This window comes from Anguilla anguilla, chromosome 4, assembly GCF_013347855.1.
Source record: "Anguilla anguilla isolate fAngAng1 chromosome 4, fAngAng1.pri, whole genome shotgun sequence".
Lineage (NCBI taxonomy): Eukaryota > Metazoa > Chordata > Actinopteri > Anguilliformes > Anguillidae > Anguilla > Anguilla anguilla.
Genome location: NC_049204.1, coordinates 64215898 through 64238235, shown reverse-complemented (window position 1 = coordinate 64238235; position 22338 = coordinate 64215898). Strand labels below are relative to the sequence as shown.

General features: G+C 44.2%; 1 protein-coding gene across 2 annotated transcripts; it reads right to left on the bottom strand.

Moving 5' to 3' along the window:
* Positions 1-1086: 1086 nt before the first annotated feature.
* On the bottom strand, positions 1087-21035 carry dsg2.1 (desmoglein 2, tandem duplicate 1). 2 transcript variants are annotated; one of them, XM_035412392.1, is made up of 15 exons: positions 20797-21035; positions 14172-14297; positions 13043-13210; positions 12666-12807; positions 11744-11907; positions 11050-11184; positions 10447-10632; positions 9740-10155; positions 9047-9189; positions 8275-8496; positions 7494-7724; positions 6612-6748; positions 4322-4642; positions 3554-4183; positions 1087-3523 (listed from the first exon to the last, which is right to left on the bottom strand). In XM_035412392.1, the coding sequence occupies exons 1-15, from the start codon at positions 20848-20850 to the stop codon at positions 3050-3052; spliced, it is 3549 nt and encodes a 1182-aa protein (XP_035268283.1). In that variant the 5' UTR covers positions 20851-21035; the 3' UTR covers positions 1087-3049. The 2 variants fall into 2 exon arrangements, with proteins under 2 accessions (XP_035268283.1, XP_035268282.1); XM_035412391.1 differs by having other exon boundaries at positions 1087-4183.
* Between the last annotated feature and the right edge of the window lie 1303 nt (positions 21036-22338).

Genomic DNA, 22338 nt, shown 5'->3' with positions numbered 1-22338 from the left:
GCCAAGTGACTCGAAGGAATTGAGGAAATATTGGGTAGCATTGCTTTGGAATACATCTTATTTAATTTCGGTGAGGCAAGAATAGCCTATATATTGTTTGTAGTACCGTAACTTGGGGTCATTTTGATATCAATACTTTTAATGGCAGGCCTGGATTTTGGGAGTCTGAATGAGTGAGTTACAGATGGTGTATGTCTTGCATGTGTGAGTAACTTGCCATTTTTGTACGTTGAAAACGTGTTTTTTATGAGATATATACAAACTCTACTCCCGCCCAAAGCCTTTCATGTTGTGCACTAGCACGGAAAAGGTTATCGTATCACACACCAAAAACTGACAATCCACTCATGTGCAATATCACTGTAAAATGTATACTAAACTGTGCATTGTTTGTCTACTTATTTATTATGTCTTGCTGTCTGTTTACTTATTTTATTGTATGTCTTTTTACTTATTTATATCATACCTATTATATTTTTACTGATGCTCCTTGCTATTGCGCTATCCCCTTTGCTGCTGTAACACTGCAAATCCCCGCTGTGGGATTAATAAAGGATTATCTTATTTTATTTTATACGATAGGTGAGTTACAGGTGAATTACAGTGAAATTTCCGGAAGGAAGAGTCACCGTGTCTCAGGCCCGGGTGATCAGAAGGCCTCCCTGGTTGGCTGTGTACCGCCACTCCTGATAGGCCATTCAACAGGCCGTACGTGTCCAACGGTTTCACACCATATTCTGGAATTTCATTTTTGGATTTATTTCACTGACTAATTTCAGCATCGAACAGGTTTAGGCCGTGATCTGCCACTGAATTCTGATGAAGTTGATTACTGCCAATAAGATGCAGACCCTTAGTTAATTAAAATATTAGACCGGAGGGAAAGTTGGACAGAATCCAAAATCAAATCTTATTTAAAAAATGCAGAGCAGTTCTAGAGAATTCCACACTTGGCAGGGTAATCTTGGCTTTTCATCTTCGCCTTTTTTAACCTGTGATATACCGTGTATAGTTCAGTTCTGTCAGAAATATGATTGTATTTGCTAACAAGTCAAACACGGATTCAAACACAACGCACACCTCAGCTGTGAAAAAAAGAGCATCTTTATTGTTCTTGGAGCTTACAGGCAAAAAGTCATCAGTGTAAAGTGTGAAACATAAAAAGGTTTGCACGTTTGCCTATTTCCTTTTTGCAAAAGACACATGCAGCACATTGTAAATTAATCACTCAGCCAAAATGCAAGGACTGCGATGCACAGGAAGGTCTTACAATGGTGAAGGCTCGAGGCAGAATCAATATTAGCAAAGTACTATTTCAAACTGGAAAAGGAACAAATCAACTTTAACACAGTCCTGTAGATAAATGAAATAATAATAATTCCCATAAAAACAAACTACAAAATCAATCATCATTTTACAAAAATGCAGCAATTCATTTCTCTAAAGTATTAAATAGAAAAATGTATAAAAATAATGAAAACCCTATACTGAACCCAAAAGAACATATATACAATACTTTAACAGCCCATCCCCCCTCCCCCCCCAAACACACAAAAATAACCAAAAGCCTGACAAATACCATCATAGGCAAGTATATTTGAGTTCAACATTAAAATCCTGCACACTCGGACCTCGGTCTGTACAATTATTTTGCATATTTCTAATTTTAACAACCACAGTGACATGGGAAGAGAAATTTGGAAAGCAGGGTTTTTTTTAATGCTGTGAACTACCAATGTAAATATGCGGTATGATTACAAGGCTTATGATTTACAGTCATATCTCCGAATATATTGCACACGCATTGAGCGCCGTTTGTCATCCATGTGATCTTTACCAACCTTTCGCTTATTTGTCACCTTTAGTCATAATTACCTTTATGACTAATGGCTGGCATGTTGTGGCAATGCAGCGCGTGTTCCGGGGAGCTGGACGGTCTGGTTTTCTGGGTTCTGGGGTTTTCCAGCTCCTCCTCGTTCGAAACAATCGACTCACTGTGCCGTTAGCGGTCGCCTTGAAACCCTCGATAGCCAATCGCGTCGCTCGGCGCGAGATAGGCAGTCTCTAGTCAAAGAATTCCACGGGAGCTGCGTGCCCAGCCTTGAAAAAACCAAAGCAACCAGGAAAACAAGCAAATCGACTAACAGCGGCGAATATCAAAACATGGGAAAATAACCCGGAGGAAAACAAAATCTTCCGCTCACAAATAGCCTTTTCTTATTTATCACAAAAATAGGTCTTATTTTGAGATCGCTTCATTGCTGAGCTCGTAGATTTCTCGTGGGGTTTATTCCTAGGATCATGCGGTTCGTCAATTGCAGAAAAATAAAAAAAGCACTGAAGTGAGAGTAGCTGAAGAATATTGCGAGGGCTAATATTGTTATCTTAGTGAGGCAGGCGAAGGGTTATTTCTCAGGAGCAGAATCTGAGAAGCATGAGAAAATAGTAATTGTAAAAATGTAATTTTAAATGGTCCTTTCCTCTTGTATGAGATGTCAGTACGCAGAAAAATGTTAAGAGAACAATGACTTTGAAAGCTTGTATACAAGGCAGATTGCTTGCATGTGCTATGTCTGTTCAGAATATAGAGCTTCATGAGCTGTCGACATTACACTGTCTCCCTTACAAAAAGAAAATGTACTAAAATATATATTGAAATAAAATACATTACAATATTACAAATGAGCAAATAAAGGAAGTATAGGTACTTTCTGTTATTGCTCTATCTCTCTTACTGTTTCTATATATATATGTGCACCTTTGTGAAATACGTCTTTTTCTATATCCCAACATTTACGATATACAGCACTGTTACAACATATCTGTAAAGTCTTGCGGAGACCATTTTGAAGAAATGAGTTTTGAACCCTCAACCCTGTGAAAGTACACCCAGTGGCATCATGCCTGTTCCAAGGAATCCCAAGTAGACCGGATTCCTTTTCATTGCAGCCCAAGTGCCGGATTTGCTTATTATCTAATGCAGCCGTGAATAATTACCAGGACAAGAGCGACAGGGGAACCGGTTTGGTGGTTCTGAGCGCTCTCAGTTTCAACTGGAGATGACCCTCTTCTCTTTCACCACTACCTTCTGCGAGACTGACGCACCGGAGAACTGGGCTGGACTAGACTGGTTCGCCAGAGAGGCGGGGTTCCGCGAAGTCGCCTGCTCCCTGACGACTTCCTTCCTTTGCGTGACTATGCCGTTCTGCACGCCCTGGCCCGCCGCGCCCTCCCTCTCCACCAGCAGGATGTTTTGGGACCCGTAGGTGGGGCCCCTCTGTAGGGTGCCCTGCTGGATCCACGACTGACCCCCCTGCAGCACCTGCCCTCCGCCCATCTGACCCTCCACCAGCACCATCCCTTGGTTGTGCCCGACCATCCCCATCCCCATCCCCATACCCCCCTCTCGCACCACCTGCCCCGCGCCCATCTGCCTCTCCACCAGCACGACGTTCTCGCCCCTGTTCAGGGTGCCCTGCTGCACCCCGATCACCCCGCCGTGCATGGCGGCACCCCCGATCACCCCGCCGTGCATGGCGGCACCCCCGATCACCCCGCCGTGCATGGCGGGACCCCCGATCACCCTGTGCTCCTGCACCACCATGGTTTCGGCCACGGGGGCGTCGCTCATCACGTACATGCCCTGCACCTGGGGCTCCATCACGTACTGCATGGGCTGCAGCATGGGCGCGGCTGCGTAGTACATGGGCTGCTGGACCAGGTAGGCCTGGTTGGGGATCATCACACTCTCCTGGACGTTCACCGTCGGCCGCGCCGCCGCGTAGCTGCTCTCCGCCACCATGCTCATCTCGCTGCTGCCCGTTGCGGCGGCCGAGCTGGCCGCGGCGGCCATGTTGGCCGCGCTCGCCGAGTGCTCGCTGAAGACGGCCAGGGAAGAGGAGGCGTGCTGCTCGATGGCGGCGGCGGCGGCGACGGGGGCGGGGGCGGGGGCGGGCGCGGCCACGGCCACCGCGGCGGCCGCCTCGGACACCACCTCCCGGCCCCGGCAGATGGAGGCCAGGGTCTTGAACTTGGGGCCCAGGTCGTTGAGGAACCCCAGGTCGTCGTCCGTCTCCAGGAGGCTGCAGCAGCCCACGGAGCCGGCGACCGAGCCGTTGCCCTCGCAGTCGTACATCAGCAGGCTGTCCTGCAGCGGGTAGCCTTCCGCCACGCAGCTGGCTTTCTGCGGACAAAAGAAAACATCCGGCGTCAGCGTCAGCACGCACGACACGGACGACACACTCGTCACCTGACGCAGTGGCGCCGGTAAAGCCCGCTAGCGCGTTTCGCTTCGCGGCGAAGCGACCGGAATTCCGCTTGCCTGTGAGTAGTACTGTTCCAGGTACTCCTCGGAGAGGGCGATCCCGTTGTACATGCTGCCTTCCTCTCGCTCGTAGCTGGCCCCGCCCATGTACTCCCGGGCCATCATTTCATTCCGGGCCATGTAGTCCACCTCCATGTGGCCGCCGCCCATCGCTGAGCCGGAGGCCATGAAGGCCCCCCCGGCCGCCGCCGCCCCCGCCATGCCCATGCCCATGCCCATGCCCATGGCGGCGCCGCCGGCCGCGTTGACCTTTCCCGCGTCCATGGCCTGCACGAACCCCCCGCCGTAGTCCACGGGGGCGCTCAGCACCGGGACGTCCTGCGTGGGAACAGAGTCGAGTCGCTCGGTCAGAGGGGGCCCGGTTTGTTTCTGACAGCGAGCGAAAGAGGCACAGAACACCGCAGCCCTCACAAGATCAAGCAATTAATCAACCGGACAGCTTTATTTAAATTACTGTACATTGCGTTAAGAGGCTCGACAGGAGCGGAACTGTATGAAGAGAGACCCCTTGTGCCCGTCCAAGGCCGTCCAACACTGCGACCATGAGCCTCACTGCCGTTAAGTCACCAGCACGTTTTCCGAGCCCCGGGTTCATACAGGTAATTGTTTGCTGCCGTGGCAACAAAATGGCGGAGAATGTCGTCGCGTTTCGGTTGGGCTGAGAGTGTCTCTTTCTGTGAATGTTGAGAGAAGGGCCCTGGTCTTCCACTGGTGCTTCCCCTACAGCTCAACTCCTAGTTTAGTGTCCTGGCTTCTTATTGTGACTCCAGGACACACAGCTGAGTGATTTATACCCATTTATACCCATGCATGCAAATTATTTGGCTAATTATACAAACAATGTTATTGATTATTAATTATTCCACATTGTTTGTGAGGTCTTTTTGAAACTGCACTGGATATATACCAATTGGCTCTCTCTCTCTCTCTCTGTCTTTCCCTACATAGGCCAGGTTGCTTGGATAGGTTTCTGGCAGTTGATTACTCAGACCTAATAAATGTTTTAATTTTTCTCTAGGAGTGGCTGGTTTTTTGTGTATATCTTTGTGTGTGCACACCTGTGGGGTTCTCAGTTGGTATTGTATATATTATCAGTGGTAAGAAGGAGAATAAAAAATATCACTCCTGTGTGCAATTATTATGGAATGATGTATTTATTGTTGCTCCACAGGTTTTAAAAATTAATTGGAGCAGTTGAAGTAGTGTCCACTAGAGGGAGCTGTGTCTCGTCATGTTACCCGAGTGGTTTTCAACCCCCGCTCCTGGAGTACCCCTGTGGACCCCAATTTCTAGACAACTAATGCTTTGACTTTCTGTTATATGCCATGGTAAAAAAAAAAAAACAGCTGGAATCAATGAAGTTATAAATGCTGAATGTGCACTCTGAGCCAGTGACTAAACCATATATGGCAAATGAAGAGCTCAAGGACAAAGAAAATGGTAATGCGCCAAACCAACCAACACCTTAAATCACTTTTAATCACCGTAATTAAACCAGAGATATGATCTGGAACAAAACCCAGCATACGCACGGCACTCCAGGACCAGGGCTGAAAACCACAGATTCAGATACTTTTTTCGAAACTAAGCAGCCCCTAAAGGGAAAATAAGAGTTGTTTCACGGCACCTGATCCAAATGTAAAGAATGGGATAATGGCTCCCTCTAGAGGACAAAAATCCTTACTGTGTACAGCCCGATCAGCACGCAGTAAGTACCATCTGCCACGCTTGAAGAAGAATATATACACACGTGCCGAACTGTGGAGTTACTGGAGGCATAGGGCAGCATTGTGGGTAATAGAACCACAAACAATGCGTAACAGGTATCAGACACCAAAACGAAGGTGCTGGAATGTTTTTTTTTCCCCTCATAGTGTTAAGTTAAGTTTCCCCCGCAAGAAGAAAGAAATGCAGTACGACAGCATTTCTCTTCTAGTGCAGTATGACTGCCCTACATGCACACCATCTACATTTTATTTGCAAAATAAAATAAAAACAGTTTTCCCCGCCCCTTGGTTATGGCGCATCAAATAATGCAGCCATTCAGAAGATAATAAATTAAGCCAGATAAATTGGGACCTGTTCAAATTAACTTCTGCTACCTTTCGCCAAAAAGAAAAAAAGGCAACATATTCTAATGTTTTCTCGACCATTTCTAGTGCCTGAAACGAGATCCGCTGTGACATCACAATGGAAGCGTACCCGGGGAGAGCGAAAACGAGATCCCCTGTGACATCACAATGGAAGCGTAACCGGCGAGAGGGAAGTCGCAGCTCAGGCAGCTCACCTTGTCCTCCCCTTTGCCCTCCGTGTGGTAGGAGATCAGGTGCTCCTTGGTGTCGAACGGCATGTCGGAGAAGCCGCCGCCTATGCCGCCGGCCCCGGCGCCTCCACAGTTGCAGAAGAGCAGCAGGAGCGGTATCACTGCGGGGTCAAAGAGAGACCACACTCAGCCACGACCAATCGCAATCTCCCCTGCCTAGCCACCGACCAATCACCTTACGATTGTGTTTCTCGTGCTTTACGCCGTAGTTGTTTCAGATTCTAGTCGTATGAGCTCTGTGTCCGTATGAAACAAGTATTTCTTATTTCTTATAATCTGCGCTCATTACATTGGTTACACCTCTCTCTCTCTCTCTCTCTCTCTCTCTCTCTCTCTGCTAAGGACAAATATAATTGCTGAAATTAATTTAATTGAATTTACATAATTGAAATTAAAAGGTATAATCATTTTTGGATCAACTCTGGTCACACCAACATCATGCATAATAAATTAGTTTTTTTTTTAAATGAGCAAGAAGCGGTTTTGGATACTTTGTGATGGCCTTCCAGATTCAAATTTTTCCAGTTAGATCTCTTGCATGAAAATTCTTAACCGTCTTGGTTTAATCAAACCTGTACAATTTTTTCCAGCTATCTTAATTGACTCTAATTGAGTTGCCTTAATTGACTCTAATTGAGTTGTCTTAATTGACTCTAATTGAGTTGCCTTAATTGACTCTAATTGAGCTGTCTCAACTGACCTCGTATGGGGTTGCGATAATTGATTCTGGTCGAAAGGCGGTTTTTCAGCGACCCTGTCTGTCTAATCAGACGACGGTCGTAACGGACCCGATCGGAACCACGGTCCGACCGCGCTTCCCCCGGCGGCGGCGGCGGCGGCACTCACACAGAAGCATCAGCAGGCCGAGGATGAGCAGGCCGATGGCGGGGCCCCCGAACAAGGCGCCTGTGCCCGCCTCCCTGTCGCCGCAGACATTCTTCTCGTCGCAGGTGCACACGTCCACCGTCAGGACCTGCTTGTCGGGACAGGCCTGGCCCTGCTGGTCCGCGACCTCCATGGAGACGGCGTAGGGCCCGGGCCACAAGGCCTCGTGAGCTCTCAGGATCACCGTGGTGTCTAACACGGGAATTAAAAAAAAAACAAGACCGGGTCAAAACCGAATGTACGGCTGGATCTAACGCGCGCGATCCGGCCGACCAATGGCGTGACTTCACTTCACTCACTCACTCACTCAGTCAGTCACAGACATTCGTGTTTGTAGGGGCTGGCCCCCCGCTGTTGCGGTCCAGCCAAAAAATGTTAAAAAGAAAAAAAAAAAAAACATTCACTCAATTAGTTTTAACGAAACTAAAAGTTTAGCAGGGAACAGTTTTCTTTTTTGGCCTAGAATTAAATTTGTAACTTATTTCAAAATTATTATGATTAAACTTTGAAATTTAAGCTTCCCATCCCCCAGCATAACAGTAATGGTTATCTACCAATCAATCAATCAATCACTCTTTAGTTCTGCACAGTGCCAAACGGACTGTCGCACATGACCTTAAAATGGAGACTGCCTACAGGAAACAGAGTAAATTCTGGGGAGGGAACAGACGGCAAGCTGAGATGGCGGACAGCGGCGGGACGGGGGCCAGATCGGGGGGGCGGGCCGGGCCGTGTCGCTCACCGTTCAGATGCTCCACCACCCAGTCTCCCTTGGTCCCCTTGGGATCGAGTGTGAACACGAAGGGAGCCCCGTGGGGGGAGTCGTCCTCGTCAACGGCGGTGACGAAGACCACTTTGTCGTCGAGGCACATAGACTGGGAGGTGGTGGTGAGCGTGGGGCAGTGGTCGTTGTAGTCCTCCACCTGGATTGCGATGGTGCCGGTCGCTGTCTTGGAGGGCATGTCTATTAAGCACAAGAGCAAACATTAAAATCTCTTTTTTTTTTTTGGAAACGCAAGGAAACACTAAACTGAAAGTGTCACCACTTTTCTTTGTTTTTTGATACTTTTTTTCCTTTCAACTTTTAAACTCTCATTCGTGTTAAAAGACAACACTTGAGTTGTGTACGTAAAAAAAAATTTGTGCATGCTCATTCCACCAGACACTTGTAAATGAACGTGAACAATTACACCATTCTGAATAATTACATACTGTTTTGTTTTTCACACAGAAATGTTCAAATCTCTGGAAAGTCCACCAAGGTGATAAAATGGCGATAAGAATTGTTGCATTACTAGAAATCTTTCCAAATGGATTGCAAGAAACACCTGCATATATTCATATGACTTATGAGTAACTTCCTATACAAACAACATAATGACTTCACACCCACATCAAGAATAACCTGATTTTTTTATTTGTAGAACCTTACAGTAAGGTTTGTATGTTGTCTACTAAAACCAGCTTCCACCCTTTCACAGCTTGGTCCCATTATCTTTGATTAATTTACTTGCCCTGCGAAATGCAAAGTATTTTTGCGAAGTAAGTTCCATTGACCAGGTGCTTGGACTCCCGATCCGGCAGTTTGTTGAGTCGGACTTCAGCGGTCTCCTCGTCGATCACCAGCCAGTTGTCCGGATCGTAGCCCTTCACGTATCTGAGGTCGAGACAAAAGGCCACTCGAGCAGTAAGAACCATCGCCGTCGACGGACACGTTTTTTTTTTGTAATCGAAAATAATCGGTGGGCTCGTGGAAAATAAAACCAATCATTCCATTAGACAAAGAAGAATTCAAAGACCAAACAAAATGGTAACAAGCCAAACCTCCATTGTGTCAATATGTTCAACGAAGAAAATGATGAAAGAATTTCAACGACCTAATTAGAAGCCTATTGATTCACCTCAGTCTTTTATTTGACCGGTTAAACAATTTAGGTACCGCTTTTTGTGTAATTGTTTGGAATATAGCTCAATGTGAACATGGGAATCTTATTCTTCGTGGCACGCATAGGTATTTCTGACACAAGAGGGCAAACAATCTCTCTAAACATGAAAAACACGCTAACGTGTTAACAGCTGGAGATCTCCTTTGTGCAATCAGGTGCGCTGAATTATGGCTGAAACGAAAAACGAACGGGACGGCAGATCTCCAGGAACCGGGCGGGGCGGCCCGGAACGGCGGGGACTTGTGGTCGTTGGGAGCTAACCTGACATTTTTGGCATCCTTCCCCGTGTCCCCGTCCATGGCGGGGTATCGGACGATCACGTCCTTGAGGTTGACCGTCTTGCTGTCCTCGGAGATGGCCACGGCCTTGATCTTGGGGTTGAACCTGGGGGGCTCCGGCAGGTTGTTCACGTTGATCTTGACGGGGTAGGTCTTGCCCCCGAAGCCGGACGAGGAGCCGCTTCCCCCGGCTCCGCTCCACGACGAGCCGCCGCCCCCCGCACCGCCACCGCCGCCGCCGCCGCCGCCGCCACCGCCGCCCGCTCCTCCTCCCCCTCCCCCCCCCAACCCTATAGTCGCCCCCGCGCCAGCGCCGGCCGTCACCGAAGGATGGAACGGGGCCTTGTTAGCCAGCGCCACCTGCAGATCCAGCTCGTGGAGGTCTTCGTAGTCCACTGGCTGTGCGGAAGGAAACAGAAAATCTTATTTAAAAAAAAAAAAAAAAAGAAAAAAAGAAAAGTGAATCGATGTGTGTCTTTGCCCGGCTTGCCGTCGCAGACAGAAATACTTACTTTACTTTATTCAATTTATTTGACAGGGGACAATTTTTACAACATAAATTTCAGCAATAGAAATTTGATGCATTGTACCAGATATAGCTAAGAGCTGATTTTCATCTGCAGTCCCCCGGGCAGGTGTACAACATAAATAAAACAGTCTGGACAATCGCGGTAGGCAAAATGTCCGTACCTTGACCAGCTTCAAAACGCCCTCGTTTGTCTTGGGGTCGGTCTCGATTTTGAAGTACCCGGCCTCGTTTCCCGAAACGATGTCGAACTCCGCCAGCCAGTTGTCCGTGTTCACGATGTCATCGTCGAGGGCCTTGAACCTCATGACTTCCACATCCTGGGTGTTTTCGTCGATGCGCCCTTCATACTGAACCAAAGACAGTGGGGGGGGGGGGGGGGGGTCATTAGGCACATCGTACATACATTTTAATTGGGCGACATAGCTCAGGAGGTCACAGTGGTTGTCTGGCAGTCGGAGGGTTGCTGGTTCGATCCCCCGCCTAACCCCTAATTGCTCCCAACGAGCTGATTTGTACCTTGCATGGCAGCCCTTCACCATTGGCATGTGTGTGTGTGTGTGTGTGTGTGTGTGTGTGTGTGTGAACGGGTGAATGAGAGGCATCAATTGCAAAGCACATTGGAAAAAGCTGTGTGAGTCGCTCTTGATAGGAGTGTCCGCTAAACGCCTGCAATGTAATGTAACGTAAGAACGGTGACTTCACTGTGACGAGTCAACGTGGAAATAGCAAACGGTGGAAGCCACGGACGAGCGTTTTTTAATTACGTGGTCTCTGTCCAGCCGCGGAGCGTTGTCGTTCACATCGTTGATTCTGACGGTGACGGTTCCCGTGGCGGTGTTTCCGCCCGGCTCGCCGTAAAGATCCGCTCCCCTTATGGTCAACACGTAGTGGTCTATTTTCTGTAAAAAAAAAACGAAAATATAAAAAAACTTAATTTCAAAAACGTTAGTAAGAATGAATCATTTCTCATATTAAAAAGTTACGTATTTTCTTAAAATGCATTTGTCTGTGCAGTTTCTGAGGATGTAAATAATGATATATAAAACTAATAACATAAAATCCATACAATCCAATTTCTTATTATTATTATTATTATTATAATAATACTCGCACATATGTACACACACAAATAGTACCCGATAAAATACATTTCCAAAATGTAAGGCAAAAGCAACCAGGATATGCGCTAATTATTTTTGCCGATAAACTATCGGACGCATTTGATGCTTATACTCAAAGGGATTCTCAGATACAGAGGTGGAAAATCCAGGTTCAGAAAGTAAAAGTCCTCCCCAGTATTTTGTTCCAACCACCTGGATTCGCTAATTAGCGCAGTTCAACTGGTAGGACTAGTTTAGTAGAATCAGCTGGCGTTAATGGGTGGAAGAAATGCATGGCAGGACTTTTACTTTCTGACCCCTGGACTTTCCACCTCTGCTCAGATATGCTGACACTCACTTCTCGATCCAGGTTGGGGGACCAGACGTAAAGACGTCCGTCTTTGCTGATGCGAAACATCTGTTCTCCCGGCGGATCCTGATTTATAATGCTGTAGGCTACTTTTGAATTTACATTGCCAGGTTCATCATCGTCTCTGGCAACTACATTCATGATGACTGTGTCTGGAATTTAAGAGAAGAAATAAACTATATTATTATAAACTATATATAACTACAGTAGTCAGCTTTATAATGCTTTTTAGGACAAAGACATTTTTCTTGATTTGATTCTCTGTACTATAAAATCTTTGTGATTTCTGAGCTCACCACTGCTTTGTTTCCTCTTACTGATTTTCCGAACAGCTGACTTTGGTTTGGCATATGTCGCTGACTGTTTTTTTTTTTCTTATTTCCCAGCCTCATGATGGCTTCCTTTACTTTCATTGGCACAGCTCTGGCTGTCATATTGACAAATGCCAACAGCAATGAAACTCCCAAAGGCAATCAAAAGACTAGAATCAAAACTAGATACTGAGATCTCTCTTATACATCATGCACTAAGGAAGCAATTGAACACACCTGACCTAAATCAAGAAACACATGTGACGCCATCTGTCCCAAACATTATTATTCCCCGAAATAAGGTCTTTTTTATAAAAAGCACTGTAGTTTCCACATGGTGACTCCAAAATGTACAAATATTCCCTTAAATACAAGTGTAGAATGTGAATTATTTCATATATATATATATATATACACGTGTGTGTGTATTACATATTTGTACAACATTCGTAATTGTATGAATGCATGACTTTGCACATGGTTTATGACATTAAACTATAAATGCTTACATTAGGTATTCATACTCCAATCCAATGTTTTTCAATTAAAAAAAAAAAAAAAAGTAATAAATAAGCTAATAAAAATAAAATAAAACATACCTCGAAGACTCAATTCGTCAATGGACCCGGAAACCATTGGACTAAATATGGGGACGCAGTCGTTCTGATCCAAAACTTTAACGCGGAGCTGAATGTCTTTCTCTGCATAGTCTCCGTTGGCATATCGTGCGACTCCAGATAGCTAAAAAGAAAAGAGGAAAGAAAGAAAGGATGTGCAACAAAGCAATTCCAAAAAGCAAAGAAAGATTTTTTTATTATTCCTCTGATTATAATAATAATAATAATAATAATACTTTATTTATATAGCGCCTTTCATACATAAAATGCAGCTCAAAGTGCTTCAAAGTGCTGATCTCTGTTAGCTACTGGGAACTGTAGCATATTTCACATGGCCAGTCGCAAATAAATATACTCACATTGAACATGGCAATTTTCTCTCTGTCCAAAATGCCTGTCACTCTGACAAAGCCGGTGTGGGGATCAACGATAAACAGGTTTACAGGGTCTTCTGTAGCACCTATTCCCTTCAAGGAGTAAGTCAGTGCTCCCTTCCAGTCCACCTCAATTTCTTGGTCAGATCGAATCTAACAAAAAAAAATGGTTTTAACGGATAGGTACACTTCAGTTACGATATACAGTGTAATCTGTACTTATTTGGACAGTGACACAATTTTTGTTGTTTTGGCTCTGTACTCCAGCACATTCATCCATCCATCCATCCATCCATTCATCCGTTATCTATACCCGCTTATTCCTGATCAGGGTCCATCCATTATCTAAACCCACTTATTCCTGGGCAGGGTCCATCCATTATCTATACCTGTTTATCCTGAGCAGAGTCCATCCATTATCTATACCCGCTTATTCCTGGGCAGGGTCCATCCATTATCTATACTCGCTTATTCCTAGGCAAGGTCCATCCATTATCTATACCCGCTTATTCCTGGGCAGGGTCCATCCATTATCCATACCCGCTTATTCCTGGGCAGAGTCCATCCATTATCTATACCCGCTTATTCCTGGGCAGGGTCCATCCATTATCTATACCTGTTTATCCTGAGCAGAGTCCATCCATTATCTATACTCGCTTATTCCTGGGCAGGGTCCATCCATTATCTATACCCGCTTATTCCTGAGCAGAGTCCATCCATTATCTATACCCGCTTATTCCTGGGCAGAGTCCATCCATTATCTATACCCGCTTATTCCTGATCAGGGTCCATCCATTATCTATACCGCTTATTCCTGGGCAGGGTCCATCCATTATCTATACCCGCTTATTCCTGATCAGGTTCCATCCATTATCTATACTTGCTTATTCCCGGTCAAGGTAGCGGGGGGTGGTTTCAGCACATCGAAAACGAAATGAAACAATAAGCATGAGGTGAAAGAGCAGACTGTCGGCTTTAAGAAAAAGGCAAAGAGAACCAACTCTCTTTCTCAAGCGTGTCACTGAAAGATCAGCTCACACGACTTCTATATGTCTTCCACTTCGCTCAGCGGACAGTTTGACAATGTAGCGAAGGAAAAAAAACCGAATCTTACCTTGGCGACATAATCTTTCCTCGTGTGATCGACGTTCTCTTCCAGCTTCTGTGGAGGGATAACCCATTCCCTTTTCCATCTCCTCTGGCTTGATGATTTTGCTCCTTCGGCTTCTAGTTTAAAAACCTATTAAAAAAGAAAGGGGGAAATGAAAAGAAATTGAATAACCATTCCTAAAAAAGTATTTTTGGACAGTTTGGCCAGTTTTCCAGGGAACACTCCAGCCTTAACAGATACCAGACCATGGGGCCCATCCACACAGAGGACCAGAGCCTTAACAGATACCAGACCATGGAGCCCATCCACACACTGGAACAGAGCCTTAACAGATACCAGACCATGGAGCCCATCCACACACTGGAACAGAGCCTTAACTGATACCAGGCCATGGAGCCCATCCACACGCTGGAACAGAGCCTTAACAGATACCAGACCATGGGGCCCATCCAAACACTGGAACAGAGCCTTAACAGATACCAGACCATGGGGCCCATCCAAACACTGGAACAGAGCCTTAACAGATACCAGACCATGGGGCCCATCCAAACACTGGAACAGAGCCTTAACTGGACGATTCAGCCTGCAGCCCCAACACACCTCTGAAGGAAATCAGTTTGTCTTTGGTGTGGACTCTTACACATAAAACAGTTTGAGAAATGCACCACATGACCTATTCCAAATGCTGAAATATTTATTTATTAAATTGTGTTTGTTTTTGGAAGCACAGTATGTTACTGGCAAGAAAAGCATTTTATTTTTTTAAATGATATTGGGAAAAAAAAAACCTCTATTGTTATGAAACCCTCTGTCAATGTAGAAAACAAACAAAACAGAAATTAATTTTCAAACTGTTAAATGTGTGCTAATATTCTACCTTCCTCACCGTAGTGCTCATACTGCTAATTACCCCTACATATAGCCCAATGTTATATTCTTCAGCTAGAACATAATGCATCAGATCTAAATACTTATCCGGTAAGCTAATCCCTGCCGGGTTTACTGAATTATTGAAGCATGTTAAAAATAGGCGTGTTTATCTTCAGTGTATTCTCCGACATCCCTGTGGAAAAATGTCCCACCGCACACGAGACGCCGCGTGTGAGAAGACGGTCGTGTAAAATGTCACCTGAGACAAAAGGTTTGTTAATGGATTTCCTAGACCGTCTGCAATGTATGCCGAGCATTGCATGCGCTTATACCGTGGATACGCTTCTGCAAATGAGAACTACGTTTCACCTTCTGCATTTCATTAGTACGCTGCTGGAGAGGGCCCGTTGAGCAATGCACATTCGAAAGGGCGTGCTCACACTTGACCCAGAACGCAGTTTAGGCAGTGTGTGATGTGCCAGATCGGGTCCGATTGTATGTACTTAAACTGAAAATGAAAAAAAAAAAAAAAAAAAAACTAGTAGTCATGAGCTTAGGGCTTCCTTGAGAGAGATGCAAGTTCTGACAGATGGGTGGTAAAAAAAGAAAAAAAAAAGAAAAAAAAAACCCCTTGAAATCATCATCCATGAAACCACAGAAAACGATGCCATATTCAACCCGGTGGCATCCCAGGGATAGCAGCCACACCCAAACAAACTGGCAAAGTGTGCGGGCCGAAGCACAGAGGAGGCCAGCTGCAGTTTCCCACGCCACAGTCGACACACTTTTTAAAAAACCCCTCTTCATCCGAGACTCCTTCCCTTCTGTTCCTTCTCCACCTTGGCTAATGTGGTGAGCGTTCTGGCACAAAATGGCTGCCGCGCATCACCCAAGGTGGGTGCCACACGTTGGTGGCGGTGGGTGAGGTCAGGTGAGTTTCCACTCGTCGCTGTAAAGCACTTTGAGTGTTCGGAGAAGTGCTATATAAATGCAATGACTCATTCCTTCCATGGTCATCACAGCCAGGTCGGAGCAACCATTTTCCCATTCCATGTTGTAGATTTTTACTAACCTCTCAATTCCCTGCATCACAGTGCACTTTTGCAACCTGTCTTGGATTGGTAGTGTGTTTAAATAATTTTTAATAAGGGGGGCGAGTGACTGTATCCGTAAAGGGCTGGTGTGGGTGCAGGTTTTAGGATCAGCCCAGCACTACAACACCTCATTCAAATAATTAACAAATCATGGTCTTCAGTAAAGACAGCGATACGAAGAATCAGGTGTCTAAGTGCTGGGATAAAACAAAAACCCACACTCGCCCCTTTTTGGATAGAACCCTCGGTTTAGATGGTATTTTAGTTTTGTCCTCTTCTGACATTCATAGAACACCCAGAAAATACTTTAAACTTACTGTATTCAACCTTATATAAAAATAACTGGAATCTGAGTTGTTTTCTTTTTAACGTAGTGCTTCAGGTCTGCGTTTCACTGGAACCTCCAAACAGTATTAAAACAAAGAAAACAATTCTCGTGAAATCTCCACTGCCATTATGCAGCTGAAGCTGCCAAGACGATTCTGAATCAGGCTTCTGTCAAGGTGTGCTGTTGTGTTGCTTAGTAAATATGATTAATTGCTTTTGTTATTCCCCAAACAAGCCCATGCTTATGAGTCAGTTTTTCTTTCGATTGGGGATGCATCCAGGTGTCTAACTGAAAAAAAAGAAGCCATCTTCCGTTTTTTTTTCCAGTAATGAATACTTCTGAGGTGCAAATTCAATTCTTCTCTTTCTTCATCTCTTATTTAAGAGCAGTTCTTCTTATTTAATCAATTGGTCTGGTTTGCTTTTCCCCAGAGGCAAAAAAATAAAACGGTCCAAAACTTGTAAACAAAGCCAAAAGCCAATGCGGGTTGGAAATGTCTTTCAATTATTGGTCAGACAGTTGGCAGGTAAAACAAAACCCTTGCAATTTGAGCCTGCACAATATCATCATGGAGCTCCTTCGGGTTATATTCATGTTGGTGTTGATCTGGAGCCCATATCAGCAAGCAGTAAAGGACTGTGCATAAGAGTGTCTGTCGAGAACGCGCATATTAAATAATTTAATAATGCAGTCTGTCGAGAAACAGACAGTATCACAGAAGGAGACTGGCTCTGATGAGATCCCATCATGACGAATCTCACTCAGACTTGAGTCCCGGTCTGTCCCATCCACCCACGACAGCTGGCTAAGCAGTGCAAGCTTCACCAGCCACTGAAACGGGAAGTGAAGATGTTGTTTTTAACCAGGAAAAATGTTAGGCTTCCTGTGAGTGGTTTGAATGGTGTTCTCACTAGAAAAGAAACGGGCCAGAGAACGGTTGTTCAGTCTGCACCAGGGTTCGGATACGATGTTCGCACCACCTCAAACGAACCGCACCAAGGAACTAGACGCTCCAGGGTTCGATTCAAATGGACTGAACAAGGATGGTGAGACTGCACTCTTACAAATTAATTTGCCATACCAATTAACTGAATAAATTATTTTAAAAGAGTTTGTGGCGAAAACAAAACTCCTTATTGACTTTGGCCACCGCATTGTGGAATGCTCACCTGTGGTTTGGTTTCAGGTGAGTTTTACTTCTTACTAGGTGTACACTCCCAGCCAAAGCACTATTCTGTGTGAACACAGGCCACAGTCAACACCGGCACGGTCGGAATTCAATACCAAACTATAGGACCCATCCAACAGAACCGCCCAAACCGGATGAGCCACCTAGCAGCTCCCTTACGGTTTTTTTGTTTCATATTCTGCATCCTTGGGCAGACATCACATGGCATATCCTACCACTCTTGACTTGAGGACACCATACGCTGAAGAGACTGAGGTGTTCAGGACAGAGACTTTGCACGCCAGCGAACAGCACACTTACATAGAAGTGCGCAGTGCTGCTGTCGTTCTCCCATGTTGGTGTCGTCCTTCCTAGGTGACATCTTTGCTGCGTCTTATTGTCCTGCTGTGCACTGAAATTACTATTTCGGTGCAAATTGAAAATGTGCCTACTGCCCTCGCATGAGAAATGAAATAATATAATAACAAGTATGTTGTTATTTCAACGCGATCCTTTTTTTTAGCACGATTGGAGTCAGTTCAGTTTTAATGGCTCTCTGGTGATAGGAAGTTATAGGTGAGGCAGACAACTTGAATACCACAGTTCTAACAGCCTTCCACACCCAAGGCTTTGTGTTTCACACGCAAGATCCACTCTTTTACAAACACACACACACACACACACACACACACAAAAGAGGGAAAACAAGATGAAATAAAAATCCATTCTACTCAAATTGCACAATGGCTGAGCTTACAGTGCCTGTGAAGTAAAAACAAATTTCAGCAATTCTTGTGAGTAAAAAACAAAAGAATGGAATCTGCCGAATGCAATTTCTATTAAAATCTCTTCCTCAAATTATATGAGAATATTCGAAGAGGATCCTGTTTAATTTGCACCCACTTATAACTGCAAAAAAACATGTCATCGGTCCCTGGTGCCCTGGGATTTGACATGCGTAGGAATACTGACAATTCAATGACCGTATTATTTTCTTTCTTTGTCAGGGACAACAGACGATACTTTAATATCAATGTTATTGCTTCCAGGGTCAGCCAAAAGCCCTGTGGTACAGTAGTTGGTAGGAGTAGTTCTAGGAAAGGTCAGAAAAACCAGTTTAATAAATAAATATGTTTAAGAAGATCAATTTGGGCCCTGGCCCAGTGAGCCTGGCATCCATGGCGATCGGTTCGAGGAAGCAAAGCCGAAAAGAGAACAGTGTCACTGACATAATGGTTTTGGAACTTCACTGGTTTCTGGTTGTATATACAAAAATGTATTCAGTGTGAATTTATCTTGGTAAGAGTATCTACTGAATGCCTAAGTGTAATTACAGGTACTTGCAACAACAGAGTAAACACAAGTTGCCAAGGTCCCAAAAGCTCTCGAACAAGAAACAGCTAAAGCTGGGCCTACTTGTGTCAACATGCCGGTTACTCTCGTAGGTGGTATTTTCTAACAGCGAATGTGAAAAGAACCACTGTGTTAACACACACATACAAGAAGCGCCCCCCCCCCCCCCCCAAAAAAAAAACAGAAAAAGAAATAAAGTAATCTATAAATAAATGATAAAACATGACATTAAGCTCCTGTATTACAAAGAAAGTGTTTTTGTTCCCCTAGGCACCATTCTGCTCCTTTTCACCTTTTCACAGTACGGTCATTTGAATATGACTGTAGGCTGGATGGTACTACAATACGCAGAGAGGCAGAACTACTCAAAGAAGAAAACCGTGTTGTGAGCAGGGTTGGTGGATTGACATTTTCCTTTAACTGAGATGGAAAAACATTGGCATTTTGGCATGTTCGCTATTCCAGGTATCGATACTGGTTGACATTCTTAACCCTTTGAATAGTAGGTTTTTTTTTTGGGAATATTTTTTTTTGCAAAGTTCAAAGTCAGTGTTCTAGACCTCCATTGCTTTCAGTAACCAGTAGGGACTGCTACATCAGCATTAGAATGTTCAGTTAAGAACATTCTAATCACTACTGGTGATCTTACATCATAAACGGTTGAAATTTAAAAGGGGGAAATAGGCCTAACATTTTAGCTTGCAAAAAACACTTCAGCCGAACATGTCAATGCTGTTCTCTTTCATTCCAGCTTTCATTGTCCATTAGAAAATTCCAAGAGAAAATATATTTGGATGAAAATAAGGCATTTTACTGTAGCATTGCATTGTTTTAGAATGTCATTTGAAATGTCAAATTATTTTTTTCTCCAATTGGCCTAAAGCCTTCTCAGAGAACTGGCACCCTCGTTTTGAAAAAAGGGGGTGATGCTGCTTGCCCCAACACGTCAAATGACCTCACCCAAGTGACTCATTCGACCGACCAACCAGTGAGAGCTATCCAAAAACAGAACAATGAGGAGCGTTTTTTTTTTTTTTTTGCGCTGATAGTTGAATGAAACCGGTTCATCGTTCAGCATCGTAACAAAAGCAAAGGCTGTGAATATTAAATTGACACAATGAAACTATATTTAAAATGTTCACAAATAAAACGACCGTAGGCTATTTGCTATATGCGAGTAATGTGGATTTTACACCCAATATTTTTAAAACTGACATCGCTAGATCACGCATCAACACTTTTGCATATGTTAAAGGAATTAGTACGTTTATGTCGTTCCAGTGTTTTGTGAATGTCCCACCGAAACATGTTAGGCACCTGTCTCCGTTGTTTGCTCCATGAAATTCCTAATGAACTATGTGAAACCTGGCGCAGTTCATTTAAGTTCACTGTTTACTGCAAAATTTTAAGGTCTGTTGTCTGTTTCACTGCTCTTTTAGCACCAACTAGATAGGGCTATTCGGGTCTTCACTTTATTTTTATTCATAAACATGTCATTTCCATAAAGTGCCATTTCTTGTGGCAATAAAAAGGAGTAGCCCAGCCACCGAAGACACGTTTAACGCTTCCCCAGATGACAATTTCCGCTTTAAAGGTTCCATTTTCCCAGCGAGTCTCGACAATTGAATTACCTACGCTTGAGCACCGTGAGATCACACGGCGATCTAAATGACAGTTGACAGTTGCCCTCTGCACAACGTTCCATACAAAAATACATTTCGTTCAAAAATGATATTAATGGCAAACAAAGAGAAAGCGAATGAGTACAACAGCAAAGACAACAAAAAACCCATAAATATATATCCCTTTACTTACTGCTAGAAGGAGAAGCAAAAGAAACCCGATGCTTGGCAGGGCAATCCGAGCCATTTGCTAGCCACAGCAAACTTTGTTATCTGGTTCAAAATCCGACCTATTCGGTGACTCCTTGATGTCTTATCCGGCAATTAAAACAATACCAGTGTCCTTGAATGTTACAGGCGAACTTTTTGTATTGTGAAAGGTGTAGCCAAAGGAGGTACTTATGGTGGTGTTCACCGCGTCAACACCCATACCTACAGTAGGAGGGTCTACAGTAGTATCGGCGTGACTGAGGAAGTGTGGAATGACACCTCTGAAAGGTAGCCTAATTTTGAAATAACATGGGCCTGCTTTAAAATGTTTTATTTCACTCTGTATAACGTAAGGTATCAGACCATATGCATCTATGCTACAACGTACGACCGGTAATATAAAAGAAGTATATAAAAATGACTTATATCCTACTTTTTTTTTTCTTTTGTCAAATACCGGCTTCTTTCATTGAACCGATTAAGCAGGCTTTAATTTTACATGGTCTACATAATAATTTAGTTCCCCAATAAGTTAAAATACCCACATGATAATATTTGACTAGATCAACGTAAACGAAACCCCCGAAAACTTAATCAATTAAATATACTCTTCACATTATGTTACTGTTTACCACTGAAACTGGGACACACCCCATTTCCATGGTTACAGGAGGCGGCGGAGCGCGCAGGCGTCTGCGTGTGTTCTGGTAAACTGGTTAAACAAACAAACAAACAAAACAACATACATTTGAGGCCAAAAGTTTACATACACCTAGGCTAAAGACATTTGAACTCAATTTTTCACAATTGTTACGGTACAGTTCCTGTGTTAAGTCAATCAGGGTATCTACTTTATTTCCATAAGAGGTCATTTCAAAATTATAGCTAGGAGACAGATTTATTTCAGCTTTTATGTACTATATCAGATTTTCAGTTGGTCAAAAGTTTACAAGCACTTTGTCAGTATTTGATGGCATTGTATTTTAATTGCTTAACTTAAATCAAATGCTTGGGGTAGCCTTCCACAAGCTTCTCGCAATACTTTGCTGAAATTGTTGCCCATTCCTCCTGACAGACCTGGTGTAACTCAGTCAGGTTTGTGGGCCTCCCTGCTTGGACTTTATTTTTTAGTGCAATCGACAAATATTCTATGGGATTTGGGCCATGCTTTGTGATGGCCACTCCAATACTTTCACTTTGTTGTCTTTAAGCAATTTTGTTACAATTTTGGAGGTATGCCATTGTCTTACTGGAAGAATCAGTTGCGACCAAGTTTTAACTTTCCAGCTGATGTCTTCAGGGGTTTCTTCAGTATTTCTAGATCATCCTTCTGGCTCGTGATGCCATCTATTTTCCTTTTGGAGGAAAAAGGGTGGTGTTCTTTGGTAATCCGAGGGAACACCATCCCAACTGTGAAGCATGGGTGTGGCAGCATCATGCTGTGGGTGTGTTTTGCTGGAAAAGGGACTGGTGCACTTCAGAAAATAGATGGAATGTTAAAACAAGTGTTTGATTTCAGTTAAGC

Excerpts from the sequence above, each read along its gene's own strand:
- dsg2.1 (XM_035412391.1), bottom strand. The coding sequence starts at position 20,850 with ATGGCTCGGATTGCCCTGCCAAGCATCGGGTTTCTTTTGCTTCTCCTT. Across the intron at positions 13,211-14,171 it reads GGAAAGATTATGTCGCCAAG|ATTCGATCTGACCAAGAAAT; the intron begins GTAAGATTCGGT and ends TTTTTTTGTTAG. Across the intron at positions 7,725-8,274 it reads GGTGGTGGAGCATCTGAACG|ACACCACGGTGATCCTGAGA; the intron begins GTGAGCGACACG and ends TTCCCGTGTTAG.